Below are 23,379 nucleotides of genomic sequence, written 5' to 3'. Positions count from 1 at the left end.
GAATTTGAATCCTTATTTTTGTCTTAAAGCCTCTTACTGCAGAATCTAAATGTTTACATGTCCTTGTGTGGAAAAAGAAGAGCAGCTTGGGAGTAATGCCTGTCACTAGGAATCAGATTGATATTTGAGCAGGTTTCTAATGGCTGTGGAGAGAGATGCTTCTAAGGTCATTCTTAAAACACCATGAAAGTCTTAAGAGCTGTTTTTTCCCAGGTGGTTTGTTGCTAAATGTGGCTGTATCTGTTAAAGCCTCATGTTTCAGGAAACAGGCAGCTTGGAGATTTAGGATAATATCCTACAGTAAAAAAACAAAGGTGAAGTATTCAAAAGCTCTGAAGAGTCTCAGCATTCAAAATCTTGTGTTCCAAACTGATTCAGCACCCAAATTTTCTGTCAGTTGTTTCAGTCAGTGATGCTAAATCCTGAATAAACTTCAAACCCACACAGTGGCTCGAATGCACAAATCCCATTTAATGCTTCTAAAGGACCTGAGCTCTTCAATCATGCAATCAGCTGCTCCAGTTAAATAGAAAGGTTTGGGGTTTTTGTTAACTTGCATCACTGCCCAGAGAGATATAGATTATGTTAATATTGGTATTGATATTTACAGTGTGCAGTCAGCGTGCAGGCTTCCTGCAAAAATATCCCACAGCAGCATCCTCTGTTATTTTAGGAGGAAATTGCTTTCCCAAACAAAGCGTTCCATTGAAGTATTACTTCCTCCAACTTTTGGAAAGACATTAAAGGTTGCCTCAATAGCAGCTTATTGTAAATAAGAGGCCGGTAGTTATTTATTCATTTGGTGTTTAGTCTGATAATGTTAAATCACACTGAACCTGTGTGATGTTAACGGAGATATAGTAGCCCTTTTGTATCAGATGAGTTTCCAGTGGTGAGTATGCTGAGAGAGACCACTACAGCAAAGGGTAACACACTGCCTTAGTTTCTCACTGTGCTAATTGTAAGTCTGTAGGTTGTTAGATCAAGTGGAGGGCTAAGTCCACTCTATTTGGAGAGGCAGCATAGAATGCAGATCCAAATACTGGTGTAAATCTACCCTTGTTTGCTTCATGTCCTGGTTTGAAACATCTATTGTGTGTTATATCTTAGGATGAACATCTTGGAAGAGGGACGAGAACACAGATTTACTCAGGGATCCTCAACTACAAAGATGATGAGAATGAAGGCTATCAAAATGAAAAAGAGATTAAAGTCCTCCTCAAAGTCTTGGACCCCAGCCACAGAGACATTTCTTTGGCAAGTTTTTTCCTTTTTGTCTGTTGTACTAGAGCTGTGGCCTCACTTGTACTTGGCTACCTATGAAAAGCCTTTAAAAGAAGAGGTTGTGCATATATTAAGGGGATGGGAAATGTTGCAGATGTATCTCACCATTTTAGGCAGTCAGATCCATCACTGACCAGCATTTTGGAGATACTCATTAGGCAGCAGCGCCAGGTCTGGCTGGAGCACGCCAGCACTGACTTCAGCCTGCACACATGCAGACCATAAGCACATCCCCACCACTGCTGACCCTGTAGGTTCCTAGAGAACACAGTGATCTTCCACAGATGTTTTTGTTACTGGATGCTCTGTCGCTGTTAAACACTTGGATGAGTGTGACAGTGACCAGCAGTTTCATGGCTGACCTCTTTCACTTTCCAACAGGCATTCTTTGAAACAGCAAGTATGATGAGGCAGGTGTCTCACAAGCACATTGTCCTCCTCCATGGAGTCTGCGTCCGTGATGTTGAAAGTGAGTTCTGGGAACATCTCTCCAGGCTTGGCAGGGGCTGGGCATCATTCAGTTCAGTGCTAGCACGAGAGGAGATAGGGATGGCAGTTGCTGCCTCAATTCTCAGTGCAGACAGAGGTGGAACTGGAACAGCAAGGCTTCTGCAGAGTCCTTTCTACTAATAAGTTTCCTCTTCCAATGCTGTCTTTGAATAAGTGCCTTATGGGATGACTCGAGGTTGAAATGCCAGAAAGATAGTGGTAGTGTCCATATAAACCAGCCTTCTGGCAGAAGTTACCTCCTTGGGAAGGCTTTGCCCTGTAGTCTTTAAAATGCTTTGCTTCAGGTTTACTGTTCATTTACCACATAAAGCCACACGTCTCAGCCTTTTAATTTGGACTCTGAGCACTGAAATTACCTTTGGGGAAGGTGAAGACATACTCTAACCATCGTGCCTGGGGGAGAGAGGAAGATGGTAACAGGCCATTAGATCACTCCAGACACCAGTTATTGCAATACTGACTTTATGCTCCTGACTTTGTAGACATCATGGTTGAAGAGTTTGTTGAATTTGGGCCTCTGGATCTGTTTATGCATCGGAAAAGTGAAGTTCTGACAACTCCTTGGAAGTTCAAAGTTGCCAAACAACTTGCAAGTGCACTGAGCTACTTGGTAAGAAACCTCCTGACAAAAGCACTGCCTGCAGCTGCAGCTTCCATGTGCATTAGTAACTGATGAATTTGCTTTCTCAGGTGGGACTGTACAATGTGTGGGATATTCCTTTTATATTCATATTGTTGCTTTAAATAAGGAGAAAGACTCTCAGAGGAGGTGATGAGCTCCTTCTTATCAGCAGGCCAAACAGGCCATATGCCTGCGATGATGCTTTTTGTGGAAAAGGGAATATTATGGTGCATAAGAGTGAACAGTATGATTCCCTACTCCCCTTTTTCTCTAGGATAATTTCTTTCAAGCTGTATTTTTAGATTGCAGCTTGGGGTATTTTTCAGTGCTCCCCGATGCCGTACGTAGCTCAGAGCACTTGCAGAGCATTGACAACTGCACTCACTGTTCTTTTCCTTCCTTCCCGCAGGAGGATAAGGATTTGGTACATGGAAATGTGTGTACTAAAAACATCCTACTGGCAAGAGAGGGAATCGACACGGAATATGGTCCTTTCATAAAGCTGAGCGACCCAGGAATACCAATAACTGTGCTGAGCAGACAAGGTATGGTACAGGAATTGGATTTCTCTCTTTGGTGTGGTGGGGAAGGGGAAAGGAAGGAATCACAAAATCCCAGACTGGTTTGGATTGGAAGGGACCTTAAAGCTCATCCAGCTCCAACCCCCTGCCACGGGCAGGGGCACCTTCCACTAGAGCAGGTCGCTCCAAGCCCCTGTGTCCAACGTGGCCTTGAACACTGCCAGTGATGGGGCAGCCACAGCTTCTCTGGGCACCCTGTGCCAGCGCCTCAGCACCCTCACAGGGAAGATCTTCTGCCTAAGAATATATAAATACCATTTATATCAGCTAGAACTGGCTCTAGAATAGCAGTAATTGGCTTTCATGAATCTGAAAAGTAAGCAGTGTCGCTGGTGGTGGGTGCCTGTTGTATTCATTTCTCTTAAAAAGTCATGTAAAGTCAAGTGAGATAATACAGAAGGAATCTCAGTTTCTGGATGGCTCAAGGCAAGAGCTTGTAAAAGCCACAGAAACACCCTTCTGAGAACAGGGATTTGACAATGAAGATTTCCCTGATGGTGAACAAGTAGTGCAGCTTTAGTTTATGTTACTTAAGCAGGTGTTAGACAAGAATAACTGAGTTAGAAGGTTGTTTATTTAGTCCTTTGATTCTAACTCCAGAATGCCTCTATTCTGCTTGATCTCAGAATGTGTTGAGCGAATCCCCTGGATTGCACCTGAATGTGTTGAAGACTCCAAAAATTTAAGTGTTGCAGCAGATAAGTGGAGTTTTGGTACAACACTGTGGGAAATCTGCTATAATGGAGAAATACCACTGAAAGACAAGACATTAGCAGAGGTAAAACTGTGTTACATAAATCTTACCTTGACATTTCGGGTACACCCTCTTTGACACTACAGCTTCCATACCCAACTTGAGTTGCTTTCAACTTATAGGAAAACCAGCTCAGCTGGACTTGGTAAGGGGCTGATCCATGTAAATTGCCACAGGTTGCAGCAGGAATTCTTGTCCTTACTATAAAAATTGCTCATTATTGCTTCAACCTGACCTTGCTGGGCATTTTCAAACAGTTAAACAGAACTGCTGCTGCTCTCAGACGTGCCCTTTCCTAAGCACTGTGTCCAGTTACAGACTGATGGAGGTTCTGCTTGCAAGCAGTTAGGTTCTTCTGTTCTTGCTTGTGTCTTTTGGACATTGGTTCAGAACTAGTCTCCTGTGGGACACCATTATTCACCCTGAAATCTAAAAGACATTGAACAAGCCTCATCCTGCCTCACTGCTGCAGTGTCTGTTCAGCGCTGCTGGAGTCCCTCAGCATGTGTTCCAAATGTGCTTTTTCTCTCTTGAAGTGTTGCTGTGTTGGGAAGGGGATGGAGCAAAGCAGCTGCTGCTCATCTGAAGGAAATGACTGAATCCTTGAGTCACTGCCTGAGATGTTGTCACAGGAGGTGGCTGAAAGGAACTTGCTGCCCTGGGTGCAGTCCCCTTCCTGCATGTGGCAGGCAGAGCTTAGAAAAGCTCATCCTCATCCCATCTACCTCGAAGCTGGTACCTTCCCAGGGGCTGTGAGGAGCAGCCAGTGTGTGTTGTTTCCCTGGTGAGCATTTCCACTCAGCCATTTGTCCTAGTGCATAAGTAACGTGGTAAACTTGGTGGAAAAATCCACTTCTGAAAGGCAAAATCTTCAGTGTGTTGTAGGAACTTCGTGTGTTTTAAGTGGTTGCTCCAAACTACACCACATTCAGCACAATAATAATTCTCTGTGGGTAGGAGATGGTTTAGAGTTATTGCTAAAGAGGAGGATTTCCTTGGCAAAGTTAAGTAGAAGTTCACAGTAAGTTAAGGACCTAATGGTCACATCTTCTGCTGTAGAACATGGGTGTATCGAGTTAAAAGCTGAAATTCATGCAGGAGTTTCCTTTTGTACCTTACAGAAGGAGAGGTTCTACGAGGGGCATTTTGTGTTGGCAACACCGTCGTGCAAGGAGCTGGCTGACCTGATGAAGCAGTGCATGAACTACGACCCCCATCAGAGACCCTTCTTCAGAGCAATCATGAGAGACATCAACAAGCTGGAGGAGCAAAGTAAGGCCTTGGCTTTGGTGGTCAGGGGCAGGGAGGGATAAGGATGGCTGCTTTATTTGGCTAAGTCAGGACCTTCCAGCAGCATTCTCCTGTGTGTCTGGTTGTACTGATGACGGGAGTGTGGTGTCCCCGCAGGAATGGAACTAACCCTTTCTACAGATGAGTGCAAGTGGGATGTGAGTGTTCAATTCATGCTGCTTGTGTGGCTGCAGTTGTATCGGTGTCACTGCCATTTCATTTGATGGTCCATATTTCATAAAATAGCTTTATTTCCAATCTCTGAGCTCCATGAGATCTCCACAGGGCTCAGATAGCTCTGGTTCCTGGGTCATTTTATGCTGAAGTTGCTACAGAAGCAACTAGCAGTCAGTCAATAAAGGGCATAATTTTGCCTCCCATACCTAGTAACAAATAGTCATGGAAGCTGAGTAACTACCCAGTTTCCAAGTGAGGAAGTGGGAAGTGTACCAAGAGAAGACAGAATCACTCTGGAAAAAGACCCAGCAAGCAAGCCACAAGGCGAGGGGGAAGATGAGCAAGTGACAGACTGGCATGTACAAGTGGAAGGAATTCCCTGTCAAACAGGAGGCAGGATTTAAGTAAGGGAAGTTGTGACAGCAGGGATAGACACACTAAGAACAGCAGATTGGAAGTGAGCAAGGATGCCTTCAAGTGTCAAGACCAAGATGTCCTGGCACGAATCTGTCTGATCTGGGACTTTTTTCCACCCCTAGATCCTGATATCGTCTCGGAGAAGAAGCCTGTTACAGAGGTGGATCCCACTGTCTTTGAGAAGCGATTCTTGAAAAGAATCCGGGATTTGGGAGAGGTAAGAGGAATGTCAGGAGCAGAACACGGGATACGTGTGTGTACACACAGCTGCATGTGCTTTCTGTGTCACAACAGGAAGATGGGAGTCATAAATCCCCAAAATAGCATGTCAGTAACACTGAGCTTAGCAAGAGTTGTGTTTTATAAATAACACTCTCCCTTCTTTCTTTTACAATCAGGGCCACTTTGGCAAGGTGGAACTCTGCAGATATGACCCAGAAGGTGACAATACAGGGGAGCAAGTGGCAGTTAAATCCCTAAAGCCAGAGAGTGGAGGGAATCACATCGCTGATCTCAAGAAGGAAATAGAGATCTTGAGGAATCTTTATCATGAGAACATTGTCAAATACAAGGGAATTTGCACAGAAGATGGTAAGTCTTCATGTAGAGTATTAAAAGTACGCATTAGAAGTAGAAGGGGTTTCCTTTAAAAATGAAGCATTTTAAAAAGCAAAACAGTCTTAGTTCAATCTTATGGGTTTAGATTGCTTTCTTCACAAAAAGCAGCAATTTATTATAGAATCCCAGCCTGGTTTGTGTTGGAAGGGACCTTAAAGCTCATCCAGTTCCAACCCCCTGCCACGGGCAGGGACACCTTCCACTAGAGCAGGTTGCTCCAAGCCCCTGTGTCCAACCTGGCCTTGAACACTGCCAGGGATGGGGCAGCCACAGCTTCTCTGGGCACCCTGTTCCAATGTCCCCCAGGGCTTATCTCTGAAGCCTTCTCCTGCCCATATCTATGCTTTGCAAACCTGGATGTGACCAACGTGGTTTATGTTCTCACCAAATCCGTACAAAAATGAGCACCTGGGCAGGGTGGTGGGGTCTGTTCAGGAGTGAGCTGGCCATCACAGCCAGGTCAGCACCCCTTAAAGCCAGAGGTCAGTGTTGGGAGCATCTGATATTCATAGCAGAGAGCTCTGTTCTCCTATAGTTTTGCTTTTCAGTAGTGATTGTTCTAAGCCAATATTAAAAACTTTAAGAACTTTAAGTTCAATAACTGTCCTGCCTGGGATAGATTCTCCACTATATCGTGCAGGGACTGATACTGGGATTTAGCCCATAGTCTTTGGCCACGGTCACGCAAAGCCATTACAAATGCTACCAGTGGCTTGTCCACGAATTATTGGTGTTAATGATGTGAGAAGGGTCACGTTAAACACTCGCTCTGTTTTTAGGTGGAAGTGGAATTAAACTCATCATGGAATTTCTTCCTTCTGGGAGCCTGAAGGAGTATCTGCCACGGAACAAGAACAAAATCAATCTCAAACAGCTTCTCCGATACGCGGTTCAGATCTGCAAGGTGAGCCTGGCACAAGAGCTTTCCTGCAGCTCTCCTGCTTGAGCGGTTTAATGTTTAATTGAATAGAGGGAGTGGGAGGAGAGCCTTGCTTGATGAACAAAACCATTGTCCTTCCTTTGTCCCAAGGACCTGAATCCTGAAGGAGTCTCTCCCATGCTTCAGGTGCTACTGGCACAAAGCTCAGCTAGGGAAGAATTACCAGGTCCCCTTGCCTGAAAGTTCACTATAAGAAGATGGGTTTGTGGTTAGTGGTGAGCTGGGCAGTGAGGAGAAACATGGGCACAAGCTGTCAGTTTTGGCAGCACACAAAGATCTGCTGCTGTGGAGAGAAGGGCCTGAAGATGGTGGCTGCTTTCCCCTTTTTAAGGGGAAACTTAAAAAGCACAAAGCAGAAACATCAATCTCAACAGATGAGGAACCCAAAGAGTTTAAGGAGGGGAAAGTGGGGTCAGAAAAGGATCTTTATAGTGCCACGGAGAACCTGCCATGGAAAACCTGAGTAGAGTATTGCCAGATGGACAAGGGAGCATTCGAAGGGGAAGTTGGAGGAAGTGATTTAAGTTGGAGCAAGTAGTGTAAAGGTTTTCTTGTCTCTCAGGGAATGGACTATCTGGGCTCCCGGCAGTACGTGCATCGTGACTTGGCAGCAAGAAACGTCCTTGTCGAAAGCGAGAACAGAGTGAAGATTGGGGACTTTGGTCTCACCAAAGCAATTGAGACGGACAAGGAGTACTACACAGTCAAAGACGACCTCGACAGCCCTGTCTTCTGGTAGTAACTTATAACTCATTTCCTTTAACCAGACTGCGCAGTGCAGTAACTTGTCTGCTCCTGCAGACTTTGGCTTTTAGGTGTCCTGAAGATTTTTCCTGTTTTGGTAAGAGACCTAAATATACAACATCAGAGAAAGGAAAATAAATGAAGATCCAATATCAGAGGAAGTAGAAGGCACTGGGTAGACTACACTTACCTACTCTGTGCCATTCATTTCTTCCTGCACTTAATGCCTTAATTCCCATGATTTTTAGTCTCCTTTAGTTTCTCAGTGACCCACTGTGTAACAGTTCTCCTTCGTTTACTACTTCTGTGGCATCCCAAGCCCTATGGACACAGTAATTTACGTGCAAGGACTCTCCAAATGCACAACATGTCTCTTTAGTTCACTTTAAATCCAGATGTGTGAATAGATCCGTGCAGCTCTGGATAAGGTTAACACTGTCACACTGTGTCTGCAGGTATGCTCCAGAATGCTTGCTTCAGAGTAAGTTCTACATTGCCTCGGATGTCTGGTCGTTTGGGGTGACACTGTACGAGCTGCTGACCTACTGTGACTCGGAGTCCAGCCCCATGGCAGTAAGTGGTTGGGAAGGAAATCGCTGCTAAAGTGGCTTTAATCAGATATTATATGTAATATAAATTATTATTTTTGGAAACAAGAAGTGGATGAATCTCTTTATCTTACAAAAACAACCCTTATAGTTGTCTTTCACTAAAGAGCCTGTATGGAGGCAAGTGGTGACTGCACATCCTGGCGAGGAAGCTGTATTTAAACGTTACTATTTTCTACTGCGAGTATCTGGTGCGTCTCTACAATAAGCACCTACTGTTCATTTTCGCTGTGGGATGCAAATCTCACCTTCCTGTCAAGCTGGAACTCCCTGGATTAGTGCAGGATGGGCGGATGTGAGGCTGACACAGCTCTTTCTTTCCACAGGAGTTCCTGAAAATGATCGGCCCCACGCAGGGGCAGATGACAGTGGCACGGCTGGTGCGTGTCTTGCAGGAGGAGAAGCGTTTGCCACGGCCACCCAGCTGCCCGGAGGAGGTAATGGCTGTACCCACGTGTTTGTTGCATTGGTGCTCGCCCTTTAGCACCAAATAGCACCAGACATTCATGGTCTGACTCGTCTTGGTAGGAAAACCTGCTAAAAAGGCATTTCTGGGGGGTTTAAGCATGATTTTTAAACGCTTTCTGACACTGATGTTCCCAAGTTTGCGACATCCCTTCAGAGGGGTGAAGAACTTTGCTTTAGTGTCTGGATTCATGTAAAATGCATTCAGAATCCTTCTGATTTTTGAAATACGGGTTTCCTGGGTGTGCAGAATCCAGACTGAGCAACACCTCAGCAGAGTCTCGGTTACAGACCCCCATGCACAGCCCATCTTCTCCTGCCCTTGGTAGAGCCGGGCAACAGCCAGACTCTGCCCTGGGGATGGGCTGTGGTGATGCTGTTGCATTGGTTCAAGCTGTCAGCACTGCCACTGCATCAGCTGTTTGCACTGTTGAACACACACCTTTACTTCAACAAAAAATCCCCCTACTAATAACATGTACTAATTCTGGTCAAAATCTGAGGCATGTTTCTGTCACTGTTCATTTCTTAGCAGTGAGAATCTGCTCCATTATATTTACTGGATAAAAAAAATCAGAATCCCAGCCTGGTTTGTGTTGAAGGAACCTTAAAGCTCATCCATTTCCAACCCCCTGCCACGGGCAGGGACACCTTCCACTAGAGCAGGTTGCTCCAAGCCCCATCCTACCTGGCCTTTAAATCTTATCTGTTGCCTTTTTAACATATTTTGGGGAAAATGTTGGTTCCCAAAAGCTTTGTCCAGGCAACAAAGCACATTTCCAGGGTTAGTAACTTAGATTCATTTGAATCAGAGAATCACAGAGTGATGTGGATTGGTATGTTTCACTCCTCCTTTATAAATGTCTCTTGTCGTTAGGTGGACCAGCTGATGAGGAAGTGCTGGATCTTCAAGCACGACGAACGGACGACCTTTCACAATCTGATTCAAGGATTTGAAACAATTATGAGTAAAATGTAATTCATTTTTTTTTGTATATCCTGTCAGTACTTTCAATGTGTGTCAAAATATAAATGCCCAAAACCTTTCATTGTTTTTTTTATACCTGCTGTAATTTGTACTCTGACTGTGCTAATGTGTTTTAAAGGATTCTTTTTCCAATAGTTTTCCTTTTGAATTTTAGTCAACAGTTGGATCAAGTGAATTAAAAGGTATGGCAGAAACAATAGCTTCAACTCTTCTTGCTGCCGTTACTGCAAGGCAGTTTTAGCTTTAGCCCATTATGGTCTTGCCACAATGTGAACTACTCTGACGTCCAAAAATGTTCTGTGTGCTACCTGTGGCATTGCAACAAGTCTGCTGGGCATGTGTAGTCCTTGAAGACCAGAACTATGTAAGTAAATGTAAGAGGATTTGATGCAGTATGTTAATTTTTATGGGGTTTTGAGGTTTAAAAGACGTTTGCCTGACAAATAGTGCATGTGCACTTCTAGTCACAGAAAACCACCTCTACCATAAAAACCCAGAGAAGACAAAATAATGGGCTTGTCTTACCCAGTCTGCAGGTCTGAGCTCTTACATGTCGTGAAAAAAGAATTACTTGACCGTGATGGTCAAAAAAGCAACCCCCCAAAAGCATGGCTCAATATGTAGAGTTACCCATTTCAGTGAGAAACCCCATTTCCGGATGAATACATTTGCTGTCCCCCTCCCACATGATCCATTTGTAACTGCTGAAGTTTCCACTGGTTATGTAGCCATTAAGCCTGCAAATGCTTCTCAGCCGGCACCGCAAGTGAGCTGTGGTGTAATGAAGCTGTGAACTTCATTACACGTTTTGGGGATGGAAAAGAAAAGGAATCCACGTACAGACTGCAGGGAGAGCTCCCCTAACCACGAAGAATTAGCTTAAAAGCAAGGACTGAGCACCCGGGGCAAGGAGCAGAAGACCTTGAGCATGTGGAACAGCCCTTCTGTGACCAGCGGGGCCGCGCATGTCGCACGTGGGGGTTTGGTCAATGGTTTCTTTGGCCAGCATGTTAAATCATTTTAGCTGATCTTCTCTAAAGTCCTTCATTTGGCCTGAGATGGTGATTGGCCTTTTGTTAGGTTGGCTTCTGGACTCAAACCATGCTCGTGGCAGGCTTCAGGAACCAACGGGAAGCCAGTGGGGCCAGACTGGGACCACCACCTACATTGTGGTGTCAGGACCAGAGTTAGCATTTACCCCATCAGCAGGTGAAGTGAGGGAACGGTGCTTGGCGCTGAGAACCCACCAGGCTTCGAGGAACAGTGCTTGAACTGGAAACCTTTTGCTGCCCCGTGGCCTAGAACCTGGGCCCTCATGTTCTCCCAGGTTTTGAAAATGCTTTGAGGAGATAGGTCTGGCAAAACAGAAAGATGTCTTTTTATATATATATATATATAATTGTAATTATGAGCTGCAAGGAGGTCAGATTTATTTTTACAGTATTACCTGTTTTTTCTGTATGTATGTCACTTATGACCCTGATTTCAAGCTGTCAGCACTTTGTTACTCTTTATACAAACAAATCTAATAAATTTTTTTTTCTCCACGTGCCTATCTTTTTAAATCAGAAATCAAAGAAAGATTTTTAAATCTAACTTCCCTGGGGATCATAGAATCCCAGAAGGGTGTGGGTTGGAAGGGACCTTAAAGACTGTCTAGTTCCAATCCCCTGCCATGGGCAGGGACACCTTCCACTGGAAGTTGCTCAAAGAGCTCATCTCTGTCTCCCCTCTGGCAGGTTAAAGCCATTCCCCTTGTCCTGTCCCTGCCCTTGTCCAAAGCCCCTCTCCAGCTTTCTTGTTGGCCCCTTAAGGTATTGAAAGGCCACAATAAGATCTTCTAATGGCATCAGAACATGCTGACTTCAAAACACGCTTGCCCCACATGAAGTGATTACTTTAAAGGTAGGCCAGAGCTGGTTTCCTCCCACAGAACTCCACTTTAACTGTGTACCAACAATTTATTTCCATTGAGAAGCATAATAAGTTGAAAAAGTTGCATATACAAACAGTTGGAACAAAATAGTACAAGTGCATTGATCAACACACACCGGAGAACCGCAGGAACACCCCTGGAACCTGCACTGCTGGGCGACCAGCACAGCTGCTGAGAGTTTTTTGGGTGGGAAGGGACCTTAAAGCTCATCCAGTTCCAACCCCCTGCCATGGGCAGGGACACCTTCCCCTAGAGCAGGTTGCTCCAAGCCCCGTCCAACCTGGCCTTGACCCAGGTAGAAACTATGTTGAATTTAATATGCAACCTGATCACATCACAAAGCTTAAAAGGCAGAAGTGAAGACTTTTGTTGTTGTTGCTTTTTGAGTATCACTATTAAATATGGCTTCAGTATTACCTACAGCAAGATTAAGAAGGACCCGGGCTGTGGTCTCAGTGCTCAGACTTCAGTCCAAACGGAGCTGCAGCAGGATTCCCAGGGCTGTCACAGAGCGCTGGCTCATAACTGATCTGTCAAAAACATTGCTTGCAAAAGTAATGATTTCTAAGTCTTCAGCTACAAGGATGAACAGCAGGAAAGAGAGACTCTGGTCTAAGTTGCTTAATGAATAAGCTAAAAATACAGTTTTTAAATATAAAAAGATAAATACACTCACGCTGGGGGGATGGGCAGATGCAGCCCGGACACTGAGGGTGCTGTGCTTCACAGTGTATGGGTGCAAGTCTCTACTGCACCCTGGGACAGGTGAGTGAGTAAATATTGTTTCCTCTAGTGAGAACTACTACATGCAAAAGGTAGTATGTAAGGAGTGAAACCCAGAGCCAGGCTCCTCTGTGTTAGGAGGCTTTGGAGCACAGCAAGTTTCAAAAGGTAAGATGCTTGGAAAAAATGAATAAATACAGTGAGGAGCAGGAAGGCAGGATTAAACCATCATCTGAGGGGTAGGGGGGTGGTGTTTCTGCTCCAGCTGAATCATCCAAATCCAGAAGAAGCCAGAAGGACAACAGGCAGTTGATTTTTGTCCCCTCTCCGTTACCTGCCTTACCCACTGAAGGATTCCGGTGCTTCAACCACATGCACCGCTTTACACAGCTGCATTCACAAACTGCAAATGACTTATCCAAGGAAAAGCTGTGGATTCTTGGCCTAAAAGCAGATAAAGGTTACTGCATCGCCCAAGTATCACCTAGCCCCATTGAATTTCCTATTGCAAGGCAGCACACAGTGTAGCATCTTACTTTTAACAAACATTTATTGAAAACATCACAGAGGCTCTGGTAATACATTTGGTATCATCTCCATTCCAGGATTAAGAGGAAATATAGTAAAAATTTAAAGGCTGTAAATGCAGAACTCTTAATCCTGGAAAAAAGTAAGACTGAAAAAACCCCCACATTCTGAGTTAAAAAAATAAGAAAAAAATTACTATCAAGACTTCATCTTTTAACTCCCTCGGTCTGAGGAGAAGAGGAAGGCTCAGCAATCCCTCCTCAGGACTTGTATTGCTTTCAGCTGGGAAGCTCCCCACACTCACTGAGTTACTCAGTGTTGTCAGCCTCAGCCCACTGTGACTGTCAGTGGCAGATGACAAAGGAGACTCCATTCCCTCCCTTCAGAAGGCAAGTCCGACTCCCGAGGCCCGGCTCACCTTGTCGCCATACGTACCGCTTCCTCGGCAGACGTGCCCATTACAGAGGGTGTTCCTCTTGGGATACTTCTAACCCACACAGAAAGAAGAATTACTTGTCTGAAGTTAAGGCAGCAATAAATAGCAGAGGTACAAGAGCCTGCCCTCACACCCTGGGGCAGGAGTGGTGATGTCGGTGTCAATAGACACGCTTCTTCTTCAGCGAGGATTCAGCGTAACGCACTGCGGAGCCCTGAGTCTGCTGCGCAAGGTACTCCACGGGGCCGGGCTCTGGGGGGGACAGCAGGTACGAGGAGCCTCGCTTCTCACTTCTCGTTGGAGCCGCCTGAGGACAAGAAAACAAGTGACACATAAGCCAGAGCAAATGGTGTCAATAAATAAAGCTGGGAATTATCAAGGACTGGGAGCCAGTAACCGACTCCAAAGGCCCGACTCCTTTGGCATTAAGGTCCAGCTATACACAGCTCATGAGTCAAGTGTTTGTGCCCTTTCCCTATCAAAACCCAATGGTAAATGCACTGGTGCCCCACTGAACATGCGTTTTTGTGAGGGCAAAGGGCTGGCTGGGCCAGGCAGCCCTGCTCCACAGTGTGTGTTTAAAAAGCAGCCAAGTAACAGCCATGCTGATCATCACCATGCTGCTCCAGACACCTTCATCCCTTAAAGTAAGGCACCAGTGGGCGACCTTTCATTCCTCTTTCTTTTCTCATGGAGAGCTGAAAGGGTTAAACTGTCCTGGCACAGCTATCACAGTGAGTCAGGTGCTGCAGGGCTTGGTTTCCAGCCAGCCAGAGCGGGTTTGTGTTGTGGATTAAGGGTAACAATATCTGCCACTTGCAGACCTGAGCTTACACGTGGTACCGAAGTGAAAGAGAGAGCAGTAATGGTTCTTTAATCAAAGCTTCAATTAAAATGTTTCCCTCTGATACACAGGAAGCGCTGAGGGTCTCAGAGCAGGGTTTCTGGTGAGGATACAGGAGGCCTAAGGCTGCCCCACCAGCAAGAGCATCTTGGGGTATGCAAGGCTCAGGTTCAGGGCCCCCTTCAGGTCAGGATCCATCACAGGAGGATGTTGCACCATCCATGCACCTACAGCAGTAGAAGCTGCACATACACATTAGAGCCCACCACCCTAATCAATGACTTTTAATCACTTCACAGAATCCTAGAATCCCAAACTGGTTTGTGTTGGAAGGGACCTTAAAGCTCCTCCAGTTCCAACCCTCTGCCACAGGCAGGGGCACCTTCCACTAGAGCAGGTTGCTCCAAGCCCCTGTGTCCAACCTGGCCTTGAACACTGCCAGGGATGGGGCAGCCACAGCTTCTCTGCTCTACTTCTCTCTTTCCCCCAGCGTGTCATTAATTTCATTACCAAATGGCTCAAACAGTCACTTGTTGTACAACACTGAACATCTGGCCTGCAGCAATCACCTGAACCTGAGCTCACCACAAACTGCTCAACCACACTGTGCGTCCTGGGTTAGGTCTGGCTCCTAGATCAGAAGATGTGGGATTCTGATTCATGCTGGAGTGAGTGTTTTAGAGACCTTAACACATTTCACAAAAGGGATACTATTGCCTTAATCAAAGGAACAGCTGAGCTGACCAAATGTCCCTGAGCCAAACCCTTCCTTGCAGATCCTAGAAGCATCCCTTGCTAATTCAAATTCACAACTCAAATTACCCTCTGCTAAGTCCAAGTTCATTTTAGGACGCACTTGTCATTATCATAAATAGGAACCTGCTTGAGGAAAAGACTTCTAGTTCCCCCCTCATCCTCTCTCCTGCACTTCTGACAGCCATGGGGCTGTCACACGTGCACTGTGACCCTGCACATGTCCTGGCTCACGTGGCAGAGCGCAGCATCACCAACACATGCTTCATACAGCCTCCAACCATGCTCCTTCTGCCCTCCAAAACACAGCCCACAGCAGCAGGGGAAAACAGGTTACAGGGTTAAAGCAAGCACATGCACATATGAGCACACACTGAACCGACATCGAGCCTCATGGGGACCAGCCTGTGCGCCCTCTGCACTAGGATTTATCTCCTGATTCCAGGAATGATTTTGTGTTTCGCCTGTGCCAAGGGACCAACTGCTCTCCTTCTGCCTTCTATGGCATCTGGCATCAAGACAAGCTTCTGAGCAACTGTTCAGCATCACCTCCACACACAAACCTTCCTCTTTAGACTGGAGATAAACTGAAGGGTTCAGTTAGCTCAAAGCACAGACCATCTCCTCCTGTTGTTACAATTCCACTTGTTTCCAGCCATATCAGAGCTTTGGGAACCTGAAAGCTCAATTTTTTTGCTGCACAGAGCTAGAGATTTCACAGCCCATGGCACCATGTTCAGGCCTTGGCCATCTTTAAGCCAAACCATGTCAAAGCCAGCTCCGGGCAGGCCTTGTCTCCTGCCTAGGAGCCCTGAATTGCTACAGTTGTGTGCTCCTAAATCTCCTCCGAAAACCAGGAATCTCATGCCAAGTCTGAGATGAGAGTTTCTAAGTGCCAGAACATCATGTGCTGAGTCCAGCTACTAACCTCTGTGAGGATTTACTGTCACGATAGAGACAGGCAGGAGGCTGGGCCCCTGAGCTCTCCCTGCTGCGATTGCTGCTGCAGCCGTGGCTCCTCTTGGTGTGCCCAGACACCATGCAGAGGGCCATGAGCTGCCCTGGAGGCTGGAGAGCCAGGTCAGCATCCTCAGAGAGATCATCACGGGTCTCATGGTTGGAGCTGGATACACAAAGGCAGCAGCTTGTTGGGCACACTTGTCTGAAACCACTCCAAACCAGATGACAATCCAGCTTTTAAGGTCTCTCCCATCCATACATACAGGAGCAATGTGATTTACTTACAGCATGGGGGTATGAATTCCTCAGGATTTCTGAAGCACTCAGGAAATGAGAAGTCCTTTGTTCAGACTGAGCAAAGCTTTAATCCCCACTGTCTCACCCTGTAGTAAACCAGCCTCCTGTAAGCTGGTCCTCTCTGCTTCCATAGCATATCCCCATCCTTGTGGGAGTCTTCCCACATCTCTTATTGATGAAAACTAAGGGTCTACAGTGTGCAAGAGACGAAGGAAGCTTCACTCAATGAGTCTGGCTGAAGTCTGTTATGATTTCAAATGAAAGCCATATAAAAATGGTTTTTCCTCCCAGGACCCAGTTAAGAGTATTACAAAGTGGAGGCTGTAGGTAACCTAGACACTGCCTTGACTTGCTAACTCCACTTCAGTGGTTTTATCTCAGTGGCACTCACTGCAAAACATCTGCAAGTCAGGCCAAAAAAAATTATCTAAACCCAGTGTGAACAACTTCCTCCTCCCTTGTTCACTTCCTACTTCACATCCTCTCTAAGGCATTTTTGCACATCCACACTCACAGATCATAGGACCACAGAATGGTTTGGGGTGAAAGCAACCTTAAAGTTCATCTATTTTCACCCCTCCTGCCATGGGCAGGGAGATCTTCTACTAAACCATCCTTCCAAGACATTTGTTCTCTAACACCTCATCTTTCTTTGCCTGTGGAGTTTGGTGTTTGTGGGCAGTGAGGAGCACTGATCTCCAGGGTGTTGGAGGGCTCCGAGGGGGCCTGGTGCTGGCACACTGTGCCCAGCCACTGCTTGTATTTATCACATCCACCAGGAACTGCGTGTGATCCTGAGCCACCCGGGATCCTGAGGAGTATGGATGCAGTGGAAAAGCTCTGCCTTGGCTTGTTGTGGGTCCAAAGTCCACTCGGTGGCAGCACGAGACAAATAAGAAGCGCTTCCACCAGCAGCTGCCTCCAGCTGCATCTGCAACAGCTCTGCCCCGTCTCTCCTCTCACCTTATTTAATAGGGTTTGTGGAGGAAGCTGCAAGCTGCCTGGCTGGTATGATCCCTGGGCTCCACTGTAAAGTGTAGGCATGACCTGCAAGCAGGGACTGTAGTCTGGGTAAGATCCACCTGTAGATTCCTAAATGCAGAACAGGATCCACGATCATCCAGAAGGTGAAAGAGAAAAGGTTTAATGATTCATTTTTACTTGGTATAGTAATGAGCACTCAGCAGGTTTGAAAACAAACATCTGAGCCACACTCAGTTGCTGAAAGGAGCGTGTAGTTCACAGCAGCTCAGGCATGCAGCAATTTCTTGAGCAAAATAAAGGATTTGGGGATGGTTTACACAATTCCTTAAAAAATCAAAGTGTGCCTTCTCATTAGTCACAGACACCTCGGGCCATGTAATGGCCTTGGTGAGAACAATCCTTCAGCCACTCACTGGGAACTAACATCATGGTGTGCTCTTTCCTGGCAGGAGTATTTTAATACACTCCTGACCTGTACAGGTAACTTTGGATTGTGGGATTTTAGAGAGGGATATTCCTGGCGGATACAATCGGAAGCGTGAGTATGAATCCTGGAGGTAACTGTGCAGGGCTGCCCTGCAGAAGGTGACCGTGACCATGCAGTGCCATTCATCCCACACTCTCCAGCCCCTTATTCCTGCAGTACCAACAGCAGCAGCAGCCACTATCAACAACCAAAGCATGTGTCCAGAGTCCAAAAGCAGCCTTGCAGCTGATGGGTGAAACAGCCAATGGAGACAGGAAGAAAACAGAATCATTTCTCACCTCAGAGGCTTCATTGTCAAATTCATCAACTCTTGCTTGGGTAGGGTTATATGCCTGAGCATAATGCTGATACCACTGCTGAACAGCCTCCTATAAAGGAGGAGAAAACCTCTTCCCATTAGCTGTCTACTAAGATGACTTTAAATGAAAGCAATTAGAATGGCCTCGCAGGACATGAGAAAGAATAAAAGGCAAAGCTCTCCAAGAAGCATCAGAACATGCTTAACACCAGTGATAATGCTCAAACCAAACATTTAAACTACATTAAGTGCTCAGAAGATACAAGAGGCATCATTGCCTTGGCAGCAGACACAAGTACAATGCAGTTTCTCTCACGTGGAATGAACAGGCAGTACAAAAATACAGCTGTGTGTTGACTGTGGCACCTCTGCACCCCAGTGACATCATTTGAGTCCTTCATGTTACTACAGGTAATATTAAGAATGCTCATACTACAATACCACTGAGTTTTGGGATAGTATTTTAAGGATTTAGGGTTAAGAACTACCTCCAGGAGACATCAAAATATATTTAAAGCCAATAGTCAGGTTCAAACAAACTGTTCAAGACTACATTAGTGCTTACATGGAACACGCAGCACAATGGCTCACAGGACATACCTCGTGCTTCTGTAACCCACAACTGTCACCAGATCTGTCACCAGACATACACCAGATCTGATCTGATGAGGAGATGGGTCTGGCCCTGGCACATGCAGCTCCCTGCTGCAGCGAACTCCTCCTGACCAGGCTGAGACCCTCCTAATACAAAACAACCCGTTCCCACCCGTGTGCCCGCTCTCCATCCTCCAGACCCATCGACTCCCATAGCAGCCCTGCTCCACCCCAGGAGTTTGGGAGGAGCACAGCTTTCCCTGCCAGCAGCAGAGGGAAGCACAAAGCTTGTTTCTGCCTCCTGCCACAGGAGGAGAGATCAGGGCAGGAGGAGACATACAGCAGAGCCAGGGTGGGTGTCTCAGCACAGATTTTATACGGATCACTATGATCCTGCTCTCCTATTTGATTTGTATATAATTATAATTCTACACAGACCAGTGCTGGCTAATGAAAATACGGAAATGTTAATTCACAGTGTCCCAATGTCTGGGAAACCCAAATCTTGCTCTCAGTACTGCAATAACCCTCAGACAAGGGGCAGCCCTCCACGCTAATGGCCATGCTCTGCTCACCAAACAGGGTACATAGTGCAGTGAAACCAGCTGGCTGAGACTGCAGAAACTCCCCAAGCTGTACAGGAACTTCTGGTACACAGAACACACTCTTCTCTGGGATCTAGCCAAAGCTCAGGAAGACTTTAAAACTTCTTGGGAAGGGAAAGAGAAAAACTTCATGGTTTGGAAGACAGACAAAAGCCAAGCCAAAAGTTCTAAGTCATTTTTTAGTCAACTGCAATGAATTCAGGCTCTCAAGAAGCAATCTATCCATGGTTATGATACTGCAGAAAGGAATGTAATGAGGGGTTTTTTGACTGGCATTAGGTGTACTTTGTGTTAAGTCTGTTCTGTACACTGAAAGAGATAGATTAACTGTCAGTGAGGAGGACCGACAAGGTTCAATCTGAACAAGAGGGTGGGCTCTGGTTGTAGGAAAGCCTAAGAACTACTCCAGAGTGGTTGAGATGACGTTGGGCAATGCTGTTTAACTGTACGCAGGGCTATCAGGCCACATGTGTGCCAAGAAATGCATTAAGAGTACACAGACAAAAACAAGAAGTGCATTAGCACTACACAGAGAAAAACAATGAGCAACCCAGGGAGGGATCTCAGAGCAGCCCTCTGCCAAAAATCCTGCTACCAGAGCTCCCAGGGACAAACCAAGCTTCAGGAGACAGCATCAAGCCAACTCACCTGTGTGTATTCCCCGTGCTGCTGAGAGTAATTCAAATAGTTTTCCATTGCATGTTGTGATGTAGTTCCCTGAGACACAGCAGCATCCACGATGTTGTTTGAAAGCCCAGTCTGCTGTGGTGGACTAGAGGCTTTGCTGGCAATTGCTGTTTGTAACACAAAGAATACATGGTTTGTATAAACTGTTTAGCAATATTCTGGGATTAAAGCAGAGATTTGCTACTTCAGATTAGGCTGTGCTCAAAATTAATCAGTGCTACTAATAACTGAAAGGCCTTATAGAAGCTTGTCTATGTCAGTAAATCCATTAACACTGAAAATTTACCCTAATAAAATAACTATGAGGATAGATTACACTGAAGTTTTGAGACAGACAAGATTTCCTTAAAGATAAATGTGGTCACTGGAATTACCTGCCAAACAGAATAACCATTTGCAACACTCTGGTCAAGGACACTTGCAACTAAAACCACTAAATGTTTTCTTACCTGGAAGACATATACCAGGCAACACACTTGCCAAGTTCAAGTAGGGGTTGGTACTAAGACGGATTTCTTTTGGTGGGTCTCCTAGTAGGGAAGTCTGTTTTTTCAAGGGAGTCTGCAAAACAATTGGGCAGGTCACTGCATTAGATTCACACCACATCTGTCAGATATAAGGTAAGTGTCAAAGAAGGATTCTGAAAAACTCTTAGCCCTATGAAACATAACAGGAAAACTTAAAATAAATAGTGGGGACAGTTACCTGACACGCTGCCTGTGCTTCTTTCTTGCCAAATAATTTTGTAGGCATGTTTCTCTTTAGACTGCAAGTTATTAAAGGGTATTCAAACAAACAAACAAAAGAAAACCTTTTATATTCAAGTAAAGGAATAATAATGACTCCAGATGCAGGGAGTTAGCATTAAGTACATGGCCAAGACAAAACCAACTCTTCTCACCTAGAGGACTCTTCATCAGGGACTGTAGCAACAGGACAAAGGGCAATGGGTTCAAACTGAAATGGAAGATTTAGGCTAGGTATAAGGCAGAAGCTCTTCCCTGTGAGGGTGCTGAGGTGCTGGCACAGGGTGCCCAGAGAAGCTGTGGCTGCCCCATCCCTGGCAGTGTTCAAGGCCAGGTTGGACACAGGGGCTTGGAGCAACCTGCTCTAGTGGAAGGTGTCCCTGCCCGTGGCAGGGGTTGGAACTGGATGAGTTTTAAGGCCCCTTCCAACCCAAACCATTGTAGGATTCTATGAAGAATGAACCCTGGAGAGATGACACTGTCTGTGATCTGCCATTGTAACACATCTTACTGATCATTTATGAGCCCATACTTAACTACGTTATGTTAGAACAAATACCTGAAGTAAAGATGAAGTAGCTATAGCATGTTACATAGCTTGTCTGAAACATTTAGCTCAAAAACATTTATACAGTATTCTACTCTACATCTGCTCATTTTTTCAAAGCCCATTAAGGAAAAAAAATCCATTATTTTAATGCAATAATACTGTTTCAAGTAGAATAGTATTAATCAACAACTCTTCAAAGACAATGAGGCCAGTTTTTAAACACAAGAAGCATCAACAGAGTGCTGAAATCCTTCATCTAGATGCAAAACCAGGTGTTTCAGTGTGACCCTTCAGTATCAGCACAGACTGCGCCTGTCTCGTCAAGGAAGGGAGTTCTGCAAACTGGGCCTTCTGTCAATTGATGCAGAAAAGGGAACAACTAAAACATCTACTAGGATTTAAAAAAAGAACTTTTTCTAATAAACAACAGTCATAGAAATAAATGAATTATCTCAACTTCTAATGGTTTAATTTATTTTAACTAAACAAAATGCTAAAATAAAACTGATTTTATATATGTATACACATGCACCCTACGTATTTCATCCATGTGTATCTACATATGGCTATATATATAAAATGTAAAGTGTCCTTTCTGAAGCTGTCCAAGCTGTCTATCAAAGCCAGACACCAATACTGTACCTAATCTAATCACTTCAGGTCCTTCAGAAAAGTATGTAAGGTAAACAGACCTGATCTGAACGAAGAACATGTTTCCCCATAAATGTCAAAGTATTTATGTATATTATACAAAAAAGTAAATTTGTTAATGACAGGAAAAAGCTTCTGAGAAAAACAGACCATTCTGGTTCAACTTAAATCCCATCCCATCATCCTCCATCTCCTGCCTTCAAGGGAGTAAACCTTGGAACTGATGCAGACTAAGAATATGTCAGCTATGGCTAAGAGGGGATGAATTAAAAGAGGAAAATTTACATACACATACACATATATATAAACATATATATATATATAGACACCACCTAGAAACCCAAACACCTTCCATACCACCACAATTGCTCCTGATTAGTCATGAAATTCAACCACGAGCTCAATTTTCAAGCTTTAGAAGAGACATTGCCCTTGAGATAATTTCATCATCAAATACTATGAGGGATACACACTGGAAAAACCCCCTCCAGCACTGTAAAGATTCTTTTGTTAATTCATTTGGACCACCAAAGAGCATTATTGTTCTCTCCCTATTATAACTGAAATGACCTTAAAACGTCTCATGAATGATCCTGTGATCTGGCTGATTTTATAGTGAAGAATTACCCCAAGCAGTTGCAGTTAACTCTTCAGCTTGTGAATATCAGAAAGAGAAAATCCAAACACAAGTTAAAACCAGGAAATATTTGTGTTCAATGTTCCTTACCCCCAAATTCGCATCAGTACTTTTTAGTTGATTTTGTTGTTTGGCATGTCCACCCCTCAAAGCTCCCGCAGAAAGATTTGTTAAGGTATGGTGATAGGGCTGTGATCCCGAGACAACTGCTTCGGTAGGCGCTGGTTTATCTGGAGCATTATTTTGCCCTGGCATAGCTTGTCCAACAATGTGCTGATTCGGGAAGAATGGCAGCATGCCCACCCCTGCTGCTGCTGCTGCTGCTGTTGGAATTGGAGTCAGATTAGACGCTGCAGTCAACCATAAATGGAGAAACTTTTCTGTTCGACAAGATTTATCAGTACATTTTGTTTGTGGCTTTTACTAAGTGATGAGAAAAACATTGAGAGATCTGGTTTACAGCTGCCCCAGCACACTGCATTCTGATGATAGCTTTTATTCTTTTCCCATCCCAGGAGCAAACAACTCTATTTAAAACTAATACAAGAGAAGAAAACTCTGACTTTTCTAAACATTTGCTATGACAGTAAGTTACTTAGTGTTTCCTGTCACGTTTAAAGAACCTGTGAACAACATCCTAGAGGATCCTGTATTGGAACAGAGGG

The 23,379-nt window shown here is 45.0% G+C and overlaps 2 protein-coding genes across 11 annotated transcripts in view; one reads left to right on the top strand and one right to left on the bottom strand.

The window, feature by feature from the left end:
• Nucleotides 1-11,545, top strand: part of JAK1 (Janus kinase 1) — a 63,756-nt gene extending 52,211 nt beyond the window's left edge. Inside the window, exons 13-25 of one of the 2 annotated variants that reach the window (XM_030493960.1) lie at nucleotides 1,111-1,257; nucleotides 1,666-1,753; nucleotides 2,277-2,404; nucleotides 2,826-2,961; nucleotides 3,624-3,775; nucleotides 4,873-5,023; nucleotides 5,758-5,852; nucleotides 6,034-6,226; nucleotides 7,033-7,157; nucleotides 7,756-7,928; nucleotides 8,393-8,510; nucleotides 8,872-8,982; nucleotides 9,888-11,545. In XM_030493960.1, the coding sequence (XP_030349820.1) occupies nucleotides 1,111-1,257; nucleotides 1,666-1,753; nucleotides 2,277-2,404; nucleotides 2,826-2,961; nucleotides 3,624-3,775; nucleotides 4,873-5,023; nucleotides 5,758-5,852; nucleotides 6,034-6,226; nucleotides 7,033-7,157; nucleotides 7,756-7,928; nucleotides 8,393-8,510; nucleotides 8,872-8,982; nucleotides 9,888-9,989 (1,719 nt within the window). In that variant the 3' untranslated portion in view covers nucleotides 9,990-11,545. The remainder of the gene's footprint in view (nucleotides 1-1,110; nucleotides 1,258-1,665; nucleotides 1,754-2,276; nucleotides 2,405-2,825; nucleotides 2,962-3,623; nucleotides 3,776-4,872; nucleotides 5,024-5,757; nucleotides 5,853-6,033; nucleotides 6,227-7,032; nucleotides 7,158-7,755; nucleotides 7,929-8,392; nucleotides 8,511-8,871; nucleotides 8,983-9,887) is intronic. The other variant, XM_030493961.2, reaches the window with a different exon arrangement.
• A 400-nt stretch (nucleotides 11,546-11,945) lies between these two features.
• Nucleotides 11,946-23,379, bottom strand: part of RAVER2 (ribonucleoprotein, PTB binding 2) — a 54,128-nt gene continuing 42,694 nt past the window's right edge. For 2 of the 9 annotated variants that reach the window (XM_030494794.1, XM_030494796.1), the window contains exons 9-12: nucleotides 22,805-23,037; nucleotides 20,580-20,691; nucleotides 20,092-20,237; nucleotides 11,946-13,928 (exon numbers count right to left, since the gene is read on the bottom strand). In XM_030494794.1, coding sequence (XP_030350654.1) covers nucleotides 13,782-13,928; nucleotides 20,092-20,237; nucleotides 20,580-20,691; nucleotides 22,805-23,037 — 638 coding nt within the window. In that variant the 3' untranslated portion in view covers nucleotides 11,946-13,781. Of the gene's footprint in view, nucleotides 13,929-16,854; nucleotides 17,568-20,091; nucleotides 20,238-20,579; nucleotides 20,692-22,804; nucleotides 23,038-23,379 lie in introns of those variants that run through there. The other 7 variants (XM_030494797.1, XM_030494793.1, XM_030494789.1 and 4 more) reach the window with 7 other exon arrangements.

Source organism: Strigops habroptila, chromosome 8 (genome assembly GCF_004027225.2).
Source record: "Strigops habroptila isolate Jane chromosome 8, bStrHab1.2.pri, whole genome shotgun sequence".
Taxonomy (NCBI): domain Eukaryota; kingdom Metazoa; phylum Chordata; class Aves; order Psittaciformes; family Psittacidae; genus Strigops; species Strigops habroptila.
Note: the sequence above shows the minus strand (reverse complement) of the source record. Positions and strands in the feature narration are given on the sequence as shown.